The sequence below is a fragment of the Cyprinus carpio genome, chromosome B24, assembly GCF_018340385.1.
Source record: "Cyprinus carpio isolate SPL01 chromosome B24, ASM1834038v1, whole genome shotgun sequence".
NCBI lineage: Eukaryota > Metazoa > Chordata > Actinopteri > Cypriniformes > Cyprinidae > Cyprinus > Cyprinus carpio.
Window position 1 is genome coordinate 11925393 of NC_056620.1, and position 19782 is coordinate 11945174.

A 19782-nucleotide genomic window follows, 5' to 3' on the forward strand; every position below is an offset into this window, starting at 1 on the left:
TCCTTGCTCTACCAGCCAATCAGAGCGTGGCAAGTCAGTCAAGTTCAAGTAAAGGAGTGGGGAGGCGAAGCAAGAAAAAAGCATTTAGAGAAAAATGCGTGACTTGTAATGAGCTGAGCCAAAGCATTTAACGCAAGCGTAATAACTATCACAGTATTTATTACTTTGATTACCGGTAGCAGTATATGTGTCTCGGTTTAATCCATTAAGCTAAACTAAAGGAGGAGTGACTATTAAAGACCATGAAGAAGATAACCCTTCTATTCATTGTGCTGCTTGGAGTGACACACTTCATATTGCCAAGCCGATGCGAAGAAGATGCCAAAGATGGTAAGATATCTATTGCAGGTTGTTGATATCTAACATGCTTGTTTGTTTTGGGATATTCAGACCCGTTGCATTGCTAGCTAGCTTGATGCATTGTTGTTTATGGCAACACTGCATGTTAGACTGTGTTGTAGAGAACATAGACATGTTTTTGTTGCACTACAACAAATACCTATTTATATAAAACAAGCATCAAGAAAACAGGAGCTGATTTAGCTTGATGCATTTCATATTTTTTAACTATAACATTTTAGATTCAGCAGAAAATGTTGCAGAGGAAGATGATGATGACGAAGATGATGATGATGATGCAGATGACACTGAAGTAAAGGAAGAGAATGGGGTGCTGGTCCTGACAGATAAAAACTTTGATACTTTCATAGAGGGCAAAGATACCGTACTGGTGGAGTTCTATGCACCATGGTAAGGTTTCTTTGCTCTACATCCGTAGGAGACACGTCATTGACTGTCAGAGATCTTGCCAATGCAAATATAACTTTTTTTTTTTTTTTTTTTCAGGTGTGGCCACTGCAAACAGTTTGCTCCGGAGTATGAGAAGATCGCTCAGACGCTAAAGGAGAATGACCCACCGATTCCTGTGGCAAAGGTTGATGCCACTAAGGCTAGTGCACTGGGCAGTAGATTTGAAGTTTCTGGATATCCCACCATCAAAATACTTAAAAAAGGGGAGCCGCTGGACTATGATGGGGATCGAAGTGAGCGTGGTGAGTTCACTTAAAATTTATTTAAATGGCGTTATAATTTTTTTCCTTCCATCAGATTGCGGTGAATTTGACACGAGTGCTCATCAGTTTCCTTCCGGGTACGTTGTTGATCACGCATGGTTTTAACTTTCATTTTTTCAGCCATTGTGGAACGGGTTAAAGAAGTTGCCCAACCAGACTGGAAACCTCCCCCGGAGGCCACCCTAGTCTTGACTAAGGATAATTTTGATGATGTGGTGAACAATGCAGACATTATTCTGGTGGAGTTCTATGCACCCTGGTTTGTATATTTAGATTTCTGTGCAGCTTATTTATTAACTTGTGATGTTACATCTTTGCATTCTTTCTGAAGCATCAGTGTGTCTGGGTTTTTTTAGAGTCATGTGTTTTAATTCAAACAGGTGTGGCCACTGTAAGAAACTTGCACCTGAGTATGAGAAGGCTGCTAAAGAGCTCAGCAATCGCACCCCTCCAATTCCACTGGCTAAAGTTGATGCCACTGCAGAGAGTGATTTAGCAACACGGTTTGGTGTTTCTGGTTACCCAACTCTTAAAATCTTCAGAAAGGGCAAGGCTTTCGACTACAATGGACCCCGTGAGAAGTTTGGTAAGTCCATCACCCATTGTCTTGCTGTCTGATTGATTTGGAAGCGTAATGACAATCTCTTCATTCTTTTTCCTCTAGGTATTGTTGATTACATGTCAGACCAGGCTGGTCCTCCATCAAAGCAGGTGCAGACTCTAAAACAGGTTCAGGAGCTCGTCAGAGATGGTGAAGATTCTGTGATTGTAGGTGTTTTCTCCAGTGAAGAAGATGCAGCATATGAGATCTATCAAGAAGCATGTGTGTATTATGCTGTCTGGAAGTCTTTCTCAAATGCATTAGATCTGAACTTTTCTTTTTTTTTTTTTTTTTTTTTTTTTTTAATCTAACAACTTGTCCTTGTTCCTGCAGGTAATTCTCTAAGAGAAGACTACAAATTTATGCATACGTTCAATAATGAAGTCGCAAAATTCCTCAAGGCCTCACCTGGACAAGCAGTCATGCTCCAGCCAGAGAAGTTTAGGTCTAAATATGAGCAAGCATCTCATTCACTAACAATAAAAGTAAGTTCTGAATCTTTATTGTTTGTGTGAGATCTTTGCAAAGCAAGCATGACACTGTTGTTAAGGTGTGGTAACATCAGAGAAGTTTCGGCAAAAAAGCTCCAATGTCAGTAGTGAAGTGGTGTGAAGCACTGCTCACATAATAGTTTAACAGTTTAGATAACTCTAATTTTTGTGAACAAACCTTTAGTCGGTTTTCCTGAACAATTTTCCTTGTTTTTCCTAAAGGACTCCACACCTGCTTCAGAAGTTCAGGAATTTTTCAAGAAACACACACTACCTTTGGTTGGGCACAGAAAGCAGAGCAACGATGCAAAGAGATACACCACACGACCTCTTGTGGTTGTCTATTACGGAGTAGACTTCAGTTTTGATTACAGAGTTGGTATGTGTCTAAGCCGTGGCTCTTGCAGCGCTTTGAAACTCTAAAAGGAATTAAGATAATGCCTGTCGCTAACAATGCAAATACTTTTGTTTACTACTGACACAATTTGTTATCATTTCCACCCAGCCACACAGTTTTGGAGGAGCAAAGTGCTTGAAGTCGCGAAGGACTTCCCAGAGTACACATTTGCTATCGCGGATGAGGAAGACTATGCTGATGAATTGAAGAGTCTTGGACTCAGTGAAAGTGGCGAGGAGGTGAATGTTGGCATTCTCGGTGAGGGAGGGAAAAAATATGCCATGGAGCCAGAGGAATTTGACTCGGATGTGCTCCGAAGCTTTGTCATGGCCTTCAAAAAAGGTAAGGTATTGGTGTGTTATGCATGTTATGTATTCCTTAATAAAATGAACATGATTTCTCTTAATACTTCTTAATCAGAGCTGATTGTTACAATGAGTTTAAGCCAGTGTGGTAAATGTTCTTCTAAGAATGCAAATGTAAGACTGACAGCTTAGAGAGAGCATTACTTTTGTCATTACATTTAAAATCAGTGACTACATCCTTTTCTTATCTGACAGGTAAGCTGAAACCTATTGTAAAGTCTCAGCCTGTTCCTAAGAGCAACAAAGGACCAGTGAAGGTTGTGGTGGGCAAGACTTTTGATGACATTGTGATGGATACAAAGAAAGATGTCCTCATCGAGTTTTATGCACCATGGTGTGGCCACTGTAAAAAGCTGGAGCCAGATTATACAGCTCTCGGAAAGAAATACAAGAATGAGAAGAATCTTGTCATTGCCAAAATGGATGCCAGTGCTAATGATGTGCCTCATGACAGTTATAAAGTAGAAGGTTTTCCTACAATCTACTTTGCTCCCAGCAGCAACAAGCAGAACCCAGTCAAATTTGAAGGCGGCAAAAGGGACGTGGAGGAATTAAGCAAATTTGTGGAAAAACATGCCACAAAATTATCACAGAAAAAAGATGAGCTTTAAGAGATTTAGAAAAACCATGAACTTTATATATATGCAGTTCCCTGAGAATGGAAGTATTCTGGAGGGCTTGGTGACCTTCAGATAAGAGAATGTTTTGATTTTGTTTTTGTACTTTTTGTTTCTGCCATCAAAACATTCAGTATTTTCATTCCAAACCAAGCACTGTTTATTAGGTGTATTTCTCCCAAGTCTTTTAAATAAAATAATGAAAAACACAAATGGAGTGGTTGTCATAAGTTCCTGTTTACTATATCTCAACAGGATAAATCTGATGTTATACATCACCATTTTCAGTTCCAAATTCTCCTTCAGAAGCCAAAAAAGAACAAAAAACAGTTCTGATATATAAACTTGCGTTGTGCTGTAGTACTACTAGAACATAACAATCCTGACCTTTATCTCATCTCAGTTGGCCAGACAGTTATTCATACTTTAAGAATTGTTAAAATATCAGTGCCCGGGACACCATGAGCCTGGAGACTGTAGTGTACATTGTGAGTTTTTAAAAGCTTAGCTAAAGGGTATCCTGTAAATTAATAATGCTCATAAACAACTGTTAAATTTGTGTTCTCACTTTAAATGGAGTAGAGATTTGGACCCTGAAACAGTATTTCAGGTCAGATCATATCTACTTTAAATTGGCTTTAAATTAAACCTGTATTACAATTTTTTTTTAATGTATTGAGAGTTCTGAATGGTGTTTAGACTTCAGTGAATCGTTGGTTCACGATTCGGATTGAATCTGTCCGAGCCAATAGCTTCCAAACGGAGAACTAATAATGAGCCTAAAATCGATAAAGTGTTAGTACATTTAGATTGATCCGACTGTTTCAAAATGAGGCTAAAAGTAGGCTACTTTATTCGTGTACGTTTAATTTAACAGTAAAACATGCGGGAAATACGTGACGGTTTTATCAATACATATACGAAGAAAAAAATAGATTTATAGCGTTTTATTTGAACTTTAACTTTTAAAAAAGAAATATGTGACTATTTATGTTTTTTTTTAGGGACGTTTTAGATACAATTGCCATGCTGTGAGGTCGGGGACGTGATGACGTAGGAGTCTCTGAATCATTTTTCGAACTCTTCGAAAGAACCGACTCGCGGAAATGACTCGGATTGCCCACCACTATTGTACGCAGATGGTGGGGTGGTACATAATGAACCGGGTGACCGAAGTCCAAACAGTCCACAGGAAGTCCCTCAGTTCAATGCGAAAATAGAATGACATGTTGACTGTATCGACTTAATGGCCGTGTGGAATTGTGTTCTCCCAGTAATTACCACAACTGCAGCACGTTTTTTCCGTCTGTCTGTACTAAAATAAAGTAAAAAGAGCTTAAATCTTTGCATTACACTGTATCGCCAACACATTCACAACTGCTGTTCTTCGCTGACATGATTCACGGCAATGATAGAAACCCAAAGACTACTAATAGCATACTGCGCGCCCGTTTTACAGTTTAACAAAACTGTATTCGTTCAAAATCAAGAACAAAGAGAACTTCTTCACGTCCCCCACTGCAGTCACGCATCCGATTCGCCCAGTCCCCGATAGGATCTATCCAATCAAAAATCGCAACATTGAGCGGCTCGAACATGGCTTGTTCTTATTGGCCGATCTGTTTGGCGCTCGTTGATTCTGCAGTGCGCGAGGTGGGCGGCGAATTCTTCTGAGTATAAACGACAGACTGAGCGGGTTTGAATACTTACAGAAACGGAAATATTACTCATTTACATACATTTCAAATTTATTTCACTTCGCGCACAGTCTGCCGCAGTTAAGAGAGAGAAATACGCCTGGCCAGACAGATACTTGTAGAACTAAAGACGAATTAAGCGCCTGTCTTTTGTTTATCGAGGCTCGCCGGTATTGTTAAAGCGGACGCGCGGAGGTGAAAGGACCCTCTACCGCGAGCTAGCCGAGTTAGCTAGCACACTTAACCGATCATCTTCACTTAGGGACGGCGCTGACAGACTGACAGAAAAGTCGTTTGTTTGGATGTGGACAGGTCTTCTCCTTCAGGTAGGCACTAGAACAAGACACTAAAGAGACAGTTGTCTGAGTGTTTAAGTGAAACCACATTTACTTTCTGGTTAAGACAGCCCAGCTAACCAGTTAGCGACTAACTTTAAATTGAAACACTGCAAAGACAGCAGTCATGTTAGATTATAGACAGTTTACTAGTCATATGGTTCATGTTCTAACCTACTGTTAAACCATAACGAAGTTTAAAGGATAATTCGACAAAAAAAACCCGATAAATCTGTCATTTACAAGCCCTCACGTTGCTCCAAACCTCTATGACTGACTTTCTTCCGTGAAAGGAAACAAAGGGGATGAAAGAAATGACAGTCTCAGTCACCATTCGCTTTCATTGTGTTAGAAAAAGATGCACTGCAAGTGAACAGTGACTGACATTCTGTCTAACATCTCTTTATGTGTCGGAAGATAAAAGTCAGGTTTAGAGAACCATGAGATTGAGTAAATGACTAGTTTTCATTTTTGGTTGAATCTTTTTAGCATCTAAGTTGTCAGCCTCTTGTTAGTTCTTCAGTGTTTATTTCTTAATTGTCATTCCAAGACTTGCTGATTTTGTGAAGTTGTGTGAGTAAACACGAGTAAAACTGTTATAAGGTTTTGTTTCAGTTAGACTTCGCTTCAGTGTGTGTGTTAGTCCAGCAGGGGCGCCAATGAGCTCATACACCTGTCACATCTACACCAGGGATAACATAAATCCCAGATTTGGGAATAAAAGTCTACCTAATGCAATTGCAGAAGTACACCCAATTGCAGTTTATTCGTGGATCAAAGGGGACATTAATTTTCCTCTGCCACTTAATTGTTCAGTTTTCTCATGTTAGTACATTTAGATACAAAATACAATTTCAATGTCCCTCTGAGATGACTGGGAGAACTTGTAGGAGGGGAAACCTGTGAACTTACAAGTGACACTTTGTCACTGTCTCGCACTGTCTCAGATACTCAGCCAAATAATCAACATAATTATACGCAACATCTAAAATACAATCTACAGCAACTGAGTTGGCTTTTACACTCTAGTGGTTCCCAGAGGAAAGTATAGTTGCTCTTTCATAGCTCAGAAGACTTAATGTGGTCTCAGGAATTTTTTAGTTAAGTTTAAAATGAGGAGAACTAAATTAGGAGTCACTAATAATAATACTACTTGTATATGGTTAGAGTACAGAACTCTACATGTTTTGATTCAGCATATTTTAGGCCTATATAATTTCTGCTTGCAAGAATTTGTTGAGAAATCTTAATTTGAAATCTGCACTGAAAAACAAGACAAAATTTTTTGCAGTTAGTTTAATCCGTAGGTACAGTAAAAGGTACTTCCATGTTCTTTACTTGGTCTTATAAGTCTCAGGTTTACTGTCATAAAACCTACAGAAATCCTAAAAAATAGATCTTACATGTAATTACTTTTAAGCCATCTGGCAAGATGGAATTAATCAGTCACTTAATGCATAGGAAAACTGTATGATTTAACTGGTGTACATGTGTTTATATAGTTTATGGATAAAACTGTTTTATCCAAAAGGAAAAAAAAAACAAAACCACTTAACCTCCATGTTGTATGTTTCTATAGTCATAATGAAATCTAAATATACTGTATGTGAATAGGGAAGCCATGGGATTGACCGGGAGGAAATCGGAGAAGGGTCCTGTTTGCTGGAAGCGGAGAGTGAAGTCTGAGTACATGCGACTGCGGCAGCTCAAACGTTTCAGGAGGGCAGACGAGGTCAAGGTGATCCATGGGCTAATACAGCAGACATTAAGCTGCTCGTATAGAGTTTGGTGTTGGTCAGGCTTTTAGGTGTCACGTGATATGCAATGTGCAAATGCACTGTTGTTATGTTTTCACAAATGATAAAAAGAGTCATGAGAATTACCATGTTGCCTGCCCTGCATGTCTATACAATGGTCTCACGTTGAAATGTGTTTTCTTGATGTACAGAGCATGTTTAGCTCCAACAGACAGAAGATATTGGAGCGTACAGACATATTGAACCAGGAATGGAAACTGAGACGGATACAGCCTGTTCATATTATGACACCTGTGAGCTCCTTGCGAGGGACTAGAGAGGTTAGAACAAACCCCCTAATTCAGATTCTCCTGAAGTGCATGTTTAATGCCATCCATGCTTTTGTAATTTTCCTCAATTTAATTGATTATCTTTATCTCATTTCTGTTTGCTTTTTGGAAATGTATATTAGTGTTTTGTTATTAATTGCAGTGTATTTGGTGCTTGTGGTGTTTAGAGTCAATGCTCATTATCCTATAAATATCTAAGTATATAGACTTATATCTGACACGCCTGAAATATTTTGCAGTGCACTGTTGACAGTGGCTTCTCTGAGTTCTCCAGACAAGTCATTCCTCTCAAAACACTGAATGCTGTGGCCTCTGTGCCTGTCATGTACTCTTGGTCTCCACTCCAGCAAAACTTCATGGTAAAACCAAATTTCTTATATACATTTGCAAGAGTCAAAAAACACACCTTTGATCTTGTATTCTGTTTTAGGTTGAAGATGAGACCGTATTGCACAACATCCCTTACATGGGTGATGAAATCCTTGATCAAGACGGCACCTTCATTGAAGAACTTATTAAAAATTATGATGGAAAAGTTCATGGAGATAGAGGTCAGGAATTCATTTTTCCCTGATTTATAAGATTTGATCTAGTTGATCTTTTAAAGAATACAAATTGGGAGACGATTTAAAATGTATTCTTTTTCATACTCTACTCCTCAATATAAGAGCACACAGGCTTGGTATTACAAATAATGACAGTTTTCATTTTTTGGGTGAAATATCCCTTTAAGAATTGATTCACATTTGAGCTAACATATACGCAGCTGCAAAAAGCCCTATGGACTGCAGGTTCTCTTGAAAAGGGTATTGATTTCTTTTTCTGTTTTGTGTAGAGTGTGGTTTCATAAATGATGAGATCTTTGTGGAGCTAGTGAACGCACTCAATCAGTACAGTGATAATGAGGAAGATGATGAAGACGAGGATCAGCATGATTGCAAGTTTGAGAAGATGGACCTCTGTGATGGAAAAGATGATGCTGAAGACTCTCACAAGGACCAGCTTAATTCAGAAAGTAATATAAATTAAATGATTTTTAGTGTAAAGTATGTAAAAACAGATCTAGTTTTGATACAGATTGTGAGCAGTTAAAATTTATTACATTTGATTTTTTTTATTTTTTATAACCAAGTTTCAAAGATTTACAGCAGTGTGCAACAACAGTGTTACATATGTCAGGACTGTAGTGTTTATATGTGTTTTGGGACAATAGATGTTTTTCTTGTCCAGTGCAATATAGTTTTTTTCCCAAACAAATCACATGCCCTTTAGTGCTGACAATAGACAGGAATTTTATTACATGCTGCATGTGGTTTACACAGGGCTCTAGAGTGCGACCAATTTGGTTGCATGTGCGACCTAATTTCTCAGTGGTGCGACTAAAAAAAATCATAGGTCGCACCGGTGAGACCAGCCATTCAAGGGGGAAAAAAAAGTCTCCGAAACTCTGAAAGTCTCCCTGTGGTTCAACAACAGACACTAGAGCCCTGCATTTCAGCCCGAGCCCTACGGGGCCCCGACTTTTTTACGCCCCTCGAGCCGGGCTTCGGGCCAATTTTCACATCATAGTTCAGATGTGGGCCAGGCCTCCTGCCTGTTTTAGACTTCTCCTTACTTTTATATTTTAGACATCCATCAATTAGTGAGGAAAAAAATATTGCCACGCTGGTGGAAACAACACGAGACCATGCTACCGCGACTGTCAAGAGCGGCTCGACGGTGTTTAAAAAGCACTGGCAAAAGTAATTACCATAAATGTGACAGGGGGAAATAGTAAGGAGATATTTGAATTATTTACTAATAAACTAGTGTTTTCTGAGTCTGTGTCGCAAGCATGAAGTTGCCGAGCCTGACTCCTCATCTCCTCATTAGATGCTACTTTAGAGAGACGTGCATCTTCACGGATTATGATTATAATGAAAGTTTTTGTTTTCGATTTGTTTTATTTTGTTAAGTAGTCATTTTAAGCTTTCTGTAGATATATTTATCATGTCTGTGAGGAATGTTTTCACTGAGTTTCGGTTTATCTTGGTCTAACGTTTAAACGTTGTTATATGCTTGAACTGTTTTATATCTATAGATTTTATTTTAGGCAAGTCGTGATGATTTGAGAAGGCTAAATTGATCAAACTTAGGCTCACTGTCTGCAGCTTGGTCGTTAAAAAAAAAAAAAAAACTAAAACTTATATTTAACAAACAAAAATGCTCCAAACGTTTTTCTAGATTAATTTATTAAAAAAACGGAACAAAATATAATCACTTTGCTGTTACATACAAAACTGAACTATTTTAATAGGTGAAACAGTAGTATAAGCTGTTTAGGGGCTGTTTAGCTGTTCAAATCAGACACTAGAGCATCCATTCATTCAGACACAGTGGAAGATCTGATAAGAATCAGTGTAGAGGGGCCAAGTCTGGAAGATTTTGCTGCTAGAGAGAGTGTGGCCAGCTGGTTTAGCCAAAGATCAAGAAGGCCAAACTACAGGAGTTGGCCATCTGAGGGGCATGTGACTGCAATGATGGATAGTCCATAAGACGTTGAGCCATGAGATGTTCAGTTTGAAGCTCTTAAAACACTTAATTTAGATTTTCTTTTTATTTCATTTATCTTGATGTTTTAAGTTTAAATTTCAGCTCAGTGAAGCACTTTAAGCACCAACACTTTTTCAGTAAGTTACCTTTCTTGTAGAATTTTGCTTCAAATAAAGAACTTTATATTGACCAGATTGTTAGTTAATAATTTAGGCTACAAGTCGTAAAACTGCGGTGTTAAATGCGGTGCACCTAACTTTTGTGCTGGTGCACCTAAGAAACCAGTGCAACCAGTGCAAAAAGTTAGTCTAGAGCCTTGTTTACGGTCTCTTATTTAGTCTTATACAGTTTCTGTGCTTTCTTATTGTATGCAACAGGTCACAACAATGACGGATCAAAGAAGTTTCCCTCTGATAAAATCTTTGAAGCCATTTCTTCCATGTTTCCTGATAAAGGTTCAACTGAAGAACTCAAAGAAAAGTATGTTAGATATCAACTCCTCTGAATAAGAACTTTCATTGGTTCTGATGAACTTAAATGCTAAATAATGTGAAGCTTCCATTAGCGTTGAAATTTGATGGGTGGTGATCATGTTTTGAGAAATGTTGTCTTTTTGCAGATATAAAGAACTCACTGAGCAGCAGCTTCCAGGGGCTCTTCCTCCTGAATGCACCCCCAACATTGATGGACCAAATGCTAAATCAGTGCAAAGAGAGCAGAGTCTGCACTCCTTCCATACACTCTTCTGCAGGCGTTGCTTCAAATACGACTGTTTCCTTCACCGTAAGCAATTATTCCTCAAAATGCTGTCCTTTAGCAATTAAAATAAACCATTTAAGATTGCTTTTCTATAAATGCATTCTACTTTTGATTTACAGCTTTCCATGCAACTCCAAACACATACAAGCGTAAGAATATGGAGAATCTGGTGGACAGCAAACCATGTGGCATTTATTGCTACATGTATATGGTTCAGGCAAGTGCATTTCTCCACTCCTTCTAAAATGAATAACCTTCTACATTGTGAGTAAATCACTCGCATATGCGACTAAATCTTCACCTGGACGACTAAATTATGAAGGTGCACGACTCGCCGTCGCATTGTCTCACACACAAACAGAGAGAGAATTGATGCACTACATGTAAACGATATTCTTTGTTGTATTTCCCTGTCAATATAACAGCGTTCCTTTGGAATTCTTCAGCTTTTAAGAACTGCCGGGTTTTCCGGTAGTAGGCGGAACTAATGTGCAAACGGCAATCTCATTGGCTGGCGCTCACCTATTATCGTCCCTGTATTGATTTCAGCATTGATTTCAGAGCGAACGCACACAACCTGATTAATATTCATGAGTTAATCCTTAGTGCGTTTTATATATTATTTCTTATTAGTAGAATTCATATCATTATTATCTTATCAGAATTTTGTTAGTTTTTTCCCAATATTTTTTTGCAGAAACACTGAATGACCATATATATATATATATATATATATATATATGTATGTATATGTATGTATATATATATATATATATATATATATATATATATATATATATATATATATATATATATATATATATATATATATATATATATATATATATATATATATGGCAGTCTGGGGAGTAAGCTAAAAAATTTAATAGCCAATGGCGATTCAATTGCCAAGGTGTCCGTAGAGGGTTGAGAAAGATATTGTTAACCTAGAAGGCTTGATATGTTTGTGTGGTTTGAGATGGCACAAAATTGCAAGTGCAGTCATGATTTCTGTGTGAAAGTGTTTGCATCACAGGTTTTACACATTTGAAGTGCTGCTTAATTCTGAATTTCACTCTGATTAACCCTGGCATACGTATCTCTTCAGGATGGCATGGTTAGGGAATACCCAGCAGGTGTGGTTGCTGAGCGTGTCAAGACCCCTTCTAAGCGCACAGTGGGCAGACGCAGAGGGAGACTCCCAAACAGCAACAGCAACAGCAGACCCAGCACCCCAACAGTTAACAATGAGACTAAAGACACAGACAGTGACCGAGAGGGAGGGGCAGATGGAACCGACTGTAACGATAAAGATGATGATGACAAAAAGGACGAGACCACCAGCTCCTCAGGTGGAGATTGAGGGTCTATAAAAATATAACCTATCAGTGGAATATTTGATTGGGTGCTGTCAACCATGAAAATCATATTAATAAAAAAAGTCATATAGTAATGTCACAATTGATTGTATATTAGTGTTTTGGAGTCATGAAAATGTATTTGCTTATTTCAGTTTTCCTGCTGTTTTAGATTTTATTTCCATTTAATAATTTTTTTTTTTGTACAGAGGCAAACTCCCGCTGTCAGACTCCAGTGAAGCTGAAGTTGAGCTCAGAGCCTCCTGAGAATGTGGACTGGAGCGGCGCTGAGGCATCTCTCTTCAGAGTGCTCATCGGCACTTACTATGACAACTTCTGCGCTATCGCCAGACTCATCGGCACAAAGACCTGCAGACAGGTACACACACCTGAGAAGATGGGTTTATGCCATCACATTACATATTGCAGTGTTTATTTATACTGTTTAATGCAAGACAACTATGCATAACTGCTGTGGAATTATATTTGAAGATTTGGTAAATGCAAGTTATCACAAACCGCAATTAAACAAACACTGAAATAGATTCATGTTTTAGGAGTATTTCTTGTTTTGGGCTTTGGCAGGTTTATGAATTCAGGGTAAAAGAATCTAGCATCATTGCACGTGCACCTGCGGTGGATGAAAACACTCCTCAAAGGAAGAAGAAGAGGAAACACAGGTGTGTGTTAAGTGATATTTAAAAGAGTCTGGCTACCTTTTACTTTTTTGTCACTTTCATTGATATAATCATATTAAATTAAAATAATCAAACTATTATGATTGGTGCTTGTTAATCATCTATTACCCTGTGGTGCTTCCTTGGGTTCTTCTAGATTGTGGGCCACTCATTGTCGGAAAATTCAACTAAAGAAAGGTTTGTGTCTTTCAAGTTAGATTCTAGCTTGTACTTTTGGTTAGCAATATATTTCACTATTGTGAAAGTTGAGTAAAATGCAAGTATAAATGTTCATTATATGTGAAATTTCTGCTTGCAGATGGCTCCTCCAATCATGTGTACAATTACCAGCCATGTGACCACCCACGCCAGCCATGTGACAGTTCTTGCCCTTGTGTCACTGCCCAAAACTTCTGTGAGAAGTTCTGCCAGTGTAGCTCGGAATGTGAGTGTATATTAGGGTTGTCAGTTTTCGATCATTCCCATGATCGACCGCCGTTTAAATTAATGATCAATTAATCGATTAATCGTTAACCTTAACACTGTAAAAAGCATTTATTGCAGTGGCAGATAGTAACCAGCATTACAAGATGTGCAAATGCCACTCAAAAAAACCGCAAGTTTCCTCACCCGAACGAAAGGGGTTTTTAGTCTAAATAAAAGGCTAGTAGCTAGATTGTAAAATGAATAGATGTGATTATGATCATTTGATAAAATTAAGAGAGTGCACTGTAGTTACGTTTGGGATCATTTTACTTTGTTGGCTGTTTCATATCCTGTCACGGAGACCGAATGCGCCATTTAAAATGGTTTCTTGGTGCTCGTTGTTGTATTTTAAAACACAATCACAATGTTTGCAATTGACATCGGCATTTAAAATAAAATGATCCCAAACTTGACTGGCGTGTGGGGTTGTGCCACGCGGTCAGTGAACCGCTTTCACAAGTGACACAAGTTAGATACAAAGCTTAGTTTATAAGAGAAATAATTGGTAAGCAGGCAAATGTTACATCGTGACCAATGACCATGCTTTTGGATTCATGCTGTTCGAGCCTATACGCAGCTTTGTTCTGTTTTGCGTGTTGGTTATGAACTTCCATGAATTTAATAATATTGTTTCTTTTCCCAAATCCTCACCTCTCCAAGTCTCACCTGCTAATTTCACAGGTTTATTTTCTTGTCATTCATTTTAATCCCTGTTTTCGCATCTCTTACTGTGGTAAACATTGTGGCCATGAATTAAGAATTCATTCCTATTTATTAATAGGGCTGCCCTCTGCTAAGGATTATTCTGGTTGACCAGTAGTCATTCATTTAAAGCATTAGTCGACTAATCGCACGTTTATTAATAAACTATTTAAATCTTTATAATGAGCATTTAATTGCCTACATAGCCTAATAAGCGCTCAAATACATGCATACAGCTTTCCACAGCACACCAACAGAAGTAAAGATTATTAATGTGTCAGGGGAAAAACAGTAAGGATTAACATTTTAATAATTTGATAAACTTGTGCTTTGCTTTGATTTAAGAGATGAAGCTGTCATCTCCGCAGTAGTATATGCGCCCTTTATGCATGTTACAGATTACATAATCTGAGAATGTTTGTTTTAAATTTGAATTGGTTCATTTGAAAGTAGACAATTCACTGTCTATAGATAAATTTTTAATGTCTGTAAGGCAAAGATATATACAGAGTTTCGTGCTCAAGTTCACAGAGACCGAGACGGCAGAAAGCGCATCACATTTGCTTTTAATATTTTACAAAAGCACGGTATTGTAAGTGCACACAAATAAACATGGAGTCTTTACAGATTTGAAAGATGTATTACTCTTATCTGTATGACCAAAAATGAGGGAGTATTTTAGGAGTAAGTGAGTATACCGGCGCCTCCATCTGTCCTGCAGTGTGTTCTGCTTCTACACTCCGCACAGACACTTGAACAGCGCGCATTTCTTTAGGTTAACATTAGATTGAGTGGCCATGTAAAGTTGCTAATACTTACATATTTCAGATGATAAGCCATATTTGAGGTCGATGAATAATAGGCGAGCGTTTGGATGTCCTGCCCGATGTACTGCATTACCATAGACTAGCCATTAACGATCTGTTACTCACGGACTGGGTGACTTCGCCTGTTGAGTTTTTTTTTTTCTTCTGCGACTAGGCAACTAATAAAATTTGTTGACTAACGATTAGTCGACTATTAGGGGGCAGCCCTACTCATGAATTAATTCACACATTTTAGCTAAATCGAGGGTTATCTAGGAAAGCATTTAAGGAAACATAGACCATGGCCATGAATTAACAAGTAAGGGAAAAAAAAGTGTAGATTTATGTGAAAAAAAAAGTAATTTAAAGCAGTTTAAACATAAGAAAATTTGAAAAAAAAAAATTATATATATATATGTATGTGTATATGTGTATATATATGTATGCATAAATATATGGGCTCTGTCAAAGCCCAGAGCTTGATATGAAACGATTATCTGGGAAAACAAGACTTATTTAGTAAATTTCTATTGCGTTCCATGTTGAAGGACTTTGCATCGTTTCCATTTTAATGTACTTTTAAAGTTCAGATCAATTTGTACATTAGTGAATTACTTTTGCAAAAAATCCAGCCACGTCACCTTCACTCACAGCCACTTGCACTTTTGCGCATGAGCAGCACAAACCCCAAAATGAAATTGCTTAATCGACCATCGATAGCCTTTATTACATCTCTTGTTGACTTTTAATCGATCCCCGATAAATCGTTGACATCCCTAGTGTATATAGAGACATACACATAGCCCATCACCAGTCAGGCAGCTTAGGCATGCGATATCAATGTGACACCCAATTTACACCAAAACAATTAAATAATCTGAGGATTCTTGAAAAGAGGAAGATTGAGTAATCGTTTCTTATTCCCTAAACGTGATGGCGATAAAAAGCCTTTTATTTTGACCTATACTGTAGTATTTTTGTAGAAGAGTTTTTCAGCAGAACTCCTGCATTTAATGATTGCCACTGAATGTAGTTAATATGTAACTTTTATAACCAAGGTGAAGTTATTGCATTCATATGAAGTGTTTTCTTTATCAGCCGAGATTGATTTGAAATGGTCAGGTCTGGATGCAGGAGTTGTTTTGAACTGGATTTTTCTGTCTGTACAGGTCAGAACCGGTTTCCAGGCTGCCGCTGTAAGGCTCAGTGTAACACCAAGCAGTGTCCCTGTTACCTTGCCGTACGAGAGTGTGACCCTGACCTGTGCCTCACCTGTGGGGCGGCTGAACACTGGGACAGTAAAAACGTCTCCTGCAAGAACTGTAGTATTCAGAGAGGAGCAAAGAAGGTACATTCAATTTTAATGAAAGTAAATGCAGTTTTCCTCGTATATAAACAAAACATTAATTATTTCATGGATGTGATTTTTCCGTATTTCCGACCTCTGAGGGATGCCCCATGTGATATGCGTAGATCCGAGTTTGTTTTTTTTGTTTTTTTGGGGGGTGTAGGTTGGTTACTGCATGATGATTGAAATTGCGCAAATGACCTTAAGCTATTACCTAAATAAACTGCGAAAAGAAACACCATGGACGTAATGGTTCTAAGTGTGCTTCAGGAGCTTGCGGCTCCATCTGTAGGACAGTTAAAGCATTCAAATGATTCAAAGCGCCAAACGCGAGCAGAATCAGTGCTGGAACGTGTTACTTGACACCGTGACTTTATATGAATGGCAGTGAGAATTTGAGATTGTCATAAAATTCACAACGGTTGTGCTGTAATTCTATAATAGGCTGTAGTGTGACGCGCTACTTGTCTGCTGTTACAGTACTGTTTTTAGTTGTGATCCACTGTTAGTGCTGCGCTTGGTTTGAGCCGCTTTAATGTGCATTTGGGAACGCAACATTCGTCATTAGAAACGTTTATAAATCTGTTGTTGTTTACAAAAGTTTCAGTGTCACATAATCCTTCAGAAATCATTCTAATATGCTGATTCGCTGCTCAAGAAACATTACTCATTATTATCAATGTTAAAAACAGTTTTGCAGTTTTGTGGAAACGATGATACCACTCAAACATTTGTGTAATATCTAAAAAAGAGAGAAATTCATAATTTTATACATCATGCATGAAAGTGACAAAAAGTGAGTGAAGACATTAAAAATATTTTATATTTAATAAATGCATTATGAATTAATATATTTGAAAAATGCTGTTCATTAAACTTTATATTTATCAAAAAATCCTGAAAAATAAAGTGCATCATAATTTCCACACAAAATATGAAGCAGCAAAATTGTTTTTAACATTGATAATAATCAGAAATGTTTCTTGGGAGGCAAATAAATTGTAATGATTTCTAAAAGATCATGTGACACTGAAGACTGGAGTAATGATGAAGAAAATCCTGCTTTGCATCACAGGAATAACATAACATTTTATAATAAATTACAACTGAAACCTTTTTTTGGTATTTGTAATATTTTTTTTTTTTTTTTTTTTTTTACTTTATTTTGATCAAATAAATTCAGCCTTGATGAGCATTAATAATTGTAATGTTTCCAAACTTTTGGCAGATACTTTAATAATAATAATAATAATAATAACTCTATATACTTTACTATAATATATTATAGTACTTTATTATAATTATTATATTGTTGTCATGATTATTAAATGCTGCTTTTTATTTTTTTACAGGACAGTATGTATTTTTACAATTTAATATATATCTTTTAATGTGCTAAAATATATATTTTTAATAATGACTGCTGGAGGTGTGGTCATATTTTTTGTCTCTAGCTGATCATATACCTGTTATTTATGCCACTTCTTCATTTTTTTTTAACACTTGCTACTGGCTCCGTCTGATGTGGCCGGATGGGGAATTTTCATCAAAGAGCCTGTTCAGAAAAATGAGTTCATCTCCGAGTACTGTGGGGAGGTGAGATGTATAAAAAACAACAAAAAAGAAAATGTCAAGACTTCACGATGATATCTTTTGTGTGACGTGTTTCTATTTTTACCTGCTAGATCATCTCCCAGGATGAGGCAGACCGCAGAGGCAAGGTGTATGACAAATACATGTGCAGCTTCCTGTTCAATCTTAACAACGGTAACTAATCTCTTTCTCGCAAACGTTCACTGTTCACATGCCCCCTCACTAGCTGACAACCTCCCACCTTTCACCCACAGATTTTGTTGTTGATGCAACTAGGAAAGGAAACAAGATCAGGTTTGCCAACCACTCGGTGAACCCCAATTGCTATGCAAAGGGTAAGTCACTCAGAATCTTGTACTAAAAGGATCATCTCGGGTGTATAATGTGATGTCATGGTCTCTTCCTGTCTGTCCTCACAGTGATGATGGTTAATGGAGATCACAGGATTGGCATATTTGCTAAGAGAGCCATACAGACTGGAGAGGAACTGTTCTTTGACTACAGGTAAAAAAAAAAAAAAAGTGTAGTGGTGATTTCTTTCTTTGAACAGGGGGCTTTTGAATCATCTAACCTGATGTTTACACATCTCTTTTAGATACAGTCAAGCTGACGCTCTGAAATACGTAGGTATTGAACGTGAAATGGAAATTCCATAAAGCCATCTACCTCCTTCAACAAATGCCTTACACTCTTCAGGAATTCTCTCTCCACATGCATGTCCAGTTTAGATACAGTTTTATAGGACAAGGGCATCTATTTGAAAAAGTTTTAACTGATATTTTGAAAACTTCCTTTTTTTTTTTTCACACTCGACCAACAGGCTTACTCTGGGATACACTTTCTGATAGTAACTTGAACATTCTGTCATGTTTACAGTTGAGGTTTTAGTACAGTGCCATTTTCTAATGGGCTATTGTTTTGTATCTGGATTGTAGTTGTTTTTTTTTTTTAATTTTGACAGTTTCTTCTATACTTTTGGACCAAATTTCACATTTAAACCAGCTGTAAGTTTGTAATGCAAAAACATATATCATGCAGTCCCCACGGTTTAACGTTTGTTCTTTGTGGAAACCAAAGCCACTGTCACTGCTTTGCATGTTAATCTCTCCAGAACCATGTCGCAGAGGTATTAAATGCATTTTCTGGTGTCAATGCACAGTTGCTGTAAAAACAAAACAACTTGATTTATGGAAGGAGGGTAGACTCAGTATCATATTATTGCGGTGCCTTGACATGTTTAAAGAACACTGAATAGTTTCTTGAATTAGATTTCCTAAAATGTTGAATGGTGTACTCAAATTGTTGTGTGCATGAACAAAGGTTTCAAATGGAGTGGAATCAGGTAACTCTTTATTCCTCACTGTACATTGTTTTGTAATGTTTATCCAGACAGTTGCAGCTATGAACTTTAGACGTCACTAAATGTAAAGAGATTAGATTAAGGTGCTGTTTTTGTCCCTGGTTACGTGAAAGAAAAAAAAAACAATCAATTTTTTTCTAATCAAATCAAAGCAATAATACCAGGCTTGACTCCAGAAGTCCCTATTTATTTTATGCGTGTAAACAAGTTTTATAATTTATTGATGGCTGTCATTTGCTGTGATTTGTCTAGTGAATATTAGGGAGTTATTCCTTTTTGTTTTGCTCCTCTTAATTCATATTTCTCCTCTGAACCTCGTTTCTACTCTTTCTTTCCTGAGGGTTTTTGACCACTCCATCTCCATGCCTCCGATTACAAGGTGCTGTTCAAATGTTTACAGGGACTTGTTAAATGTGAGAAAATAAACCTTTAAAATAATTGTCTGCTGTACTGTTTAAGATAGAAATTCAGAGCAAGCATATAAATGAGAAAACCTGCC

At 37.5% G+C, this 19782-nt stretch overlaps 2 protein-coding genes across 3 annotated transcripts; both read left to right on the top strand.

Moving 5' to 3' along the window:
* Nucleotides 1–24: 24 nt before the first annotated feature.
* pdia4 (protein disulfide isomerase family A, member 4) lies at nt 25–3757 on the top strand. Its single transcript, XM_042751847.1, has 10 exons — nt 25–330; nt 582–750; nt 847–1052; nt 1194–1332; nt 1454–1659; nt 1738–1896; nt 2008–2159; nt 2388–2544; nt 2671–2904; nt 3123–3757. Exons 1-10 carry the CDS (start codon nt 243–245, stop codon nt 3536–3538), a joined length of 1926 nt encoding a protein of 641 aa, XP_042607781.1. The 5' UTR covers nt 25–242; the 3' UTR covers nt 3539–3757.
* A 1430-nt stretch (nt 3758–5187) lies between these two features.
* LOC109066954 (histone-lysine N-methyltransferase EZH2) lies at nt 5188–19722 on the top strand. Of its 2 annotated transcripts, none has more exons than XM_042751845.1 (20): nt 5188–5567; nt 7191–7314; nt 7525–7653; nt 7902–8021; nt 8093–8213; nt 8498–8677; nt 10572–10674; nt 10814–10977; nt 11073–11170; nt 12062–12305; nt 12521–12690; nt 12897–12991; nt 13146–13186; nt 13308–13433; nt 16152–16330; nt 17831–17926; nt 18016–18097; nt 18178–18258; nt 18343–18427; nt 18519–19722. In XM_042751845.1, the coding sequence occupies exons 2-20, from the start codon at nt 7198–7200 to the stop codon at nt 18577–18579; spliced, it is 2292 nt and encodes a 763-aa protein (XP_042607779.1). In that variant the 5' UTR covers nt 5188–5567; nt 7191–7197; the 3' UTR covers nt 18580–19722. The 2 variants fall into 2 exon arrangements, with proteins under 2 accessions (XP_042607779.1, XP_042607780.1); XM_042751846.1 differs by having other exon boundaries at nt 7191–7308.
* The last annotated feature ends 60 nt before the right edge of the window (nt 19723–19782 follow it).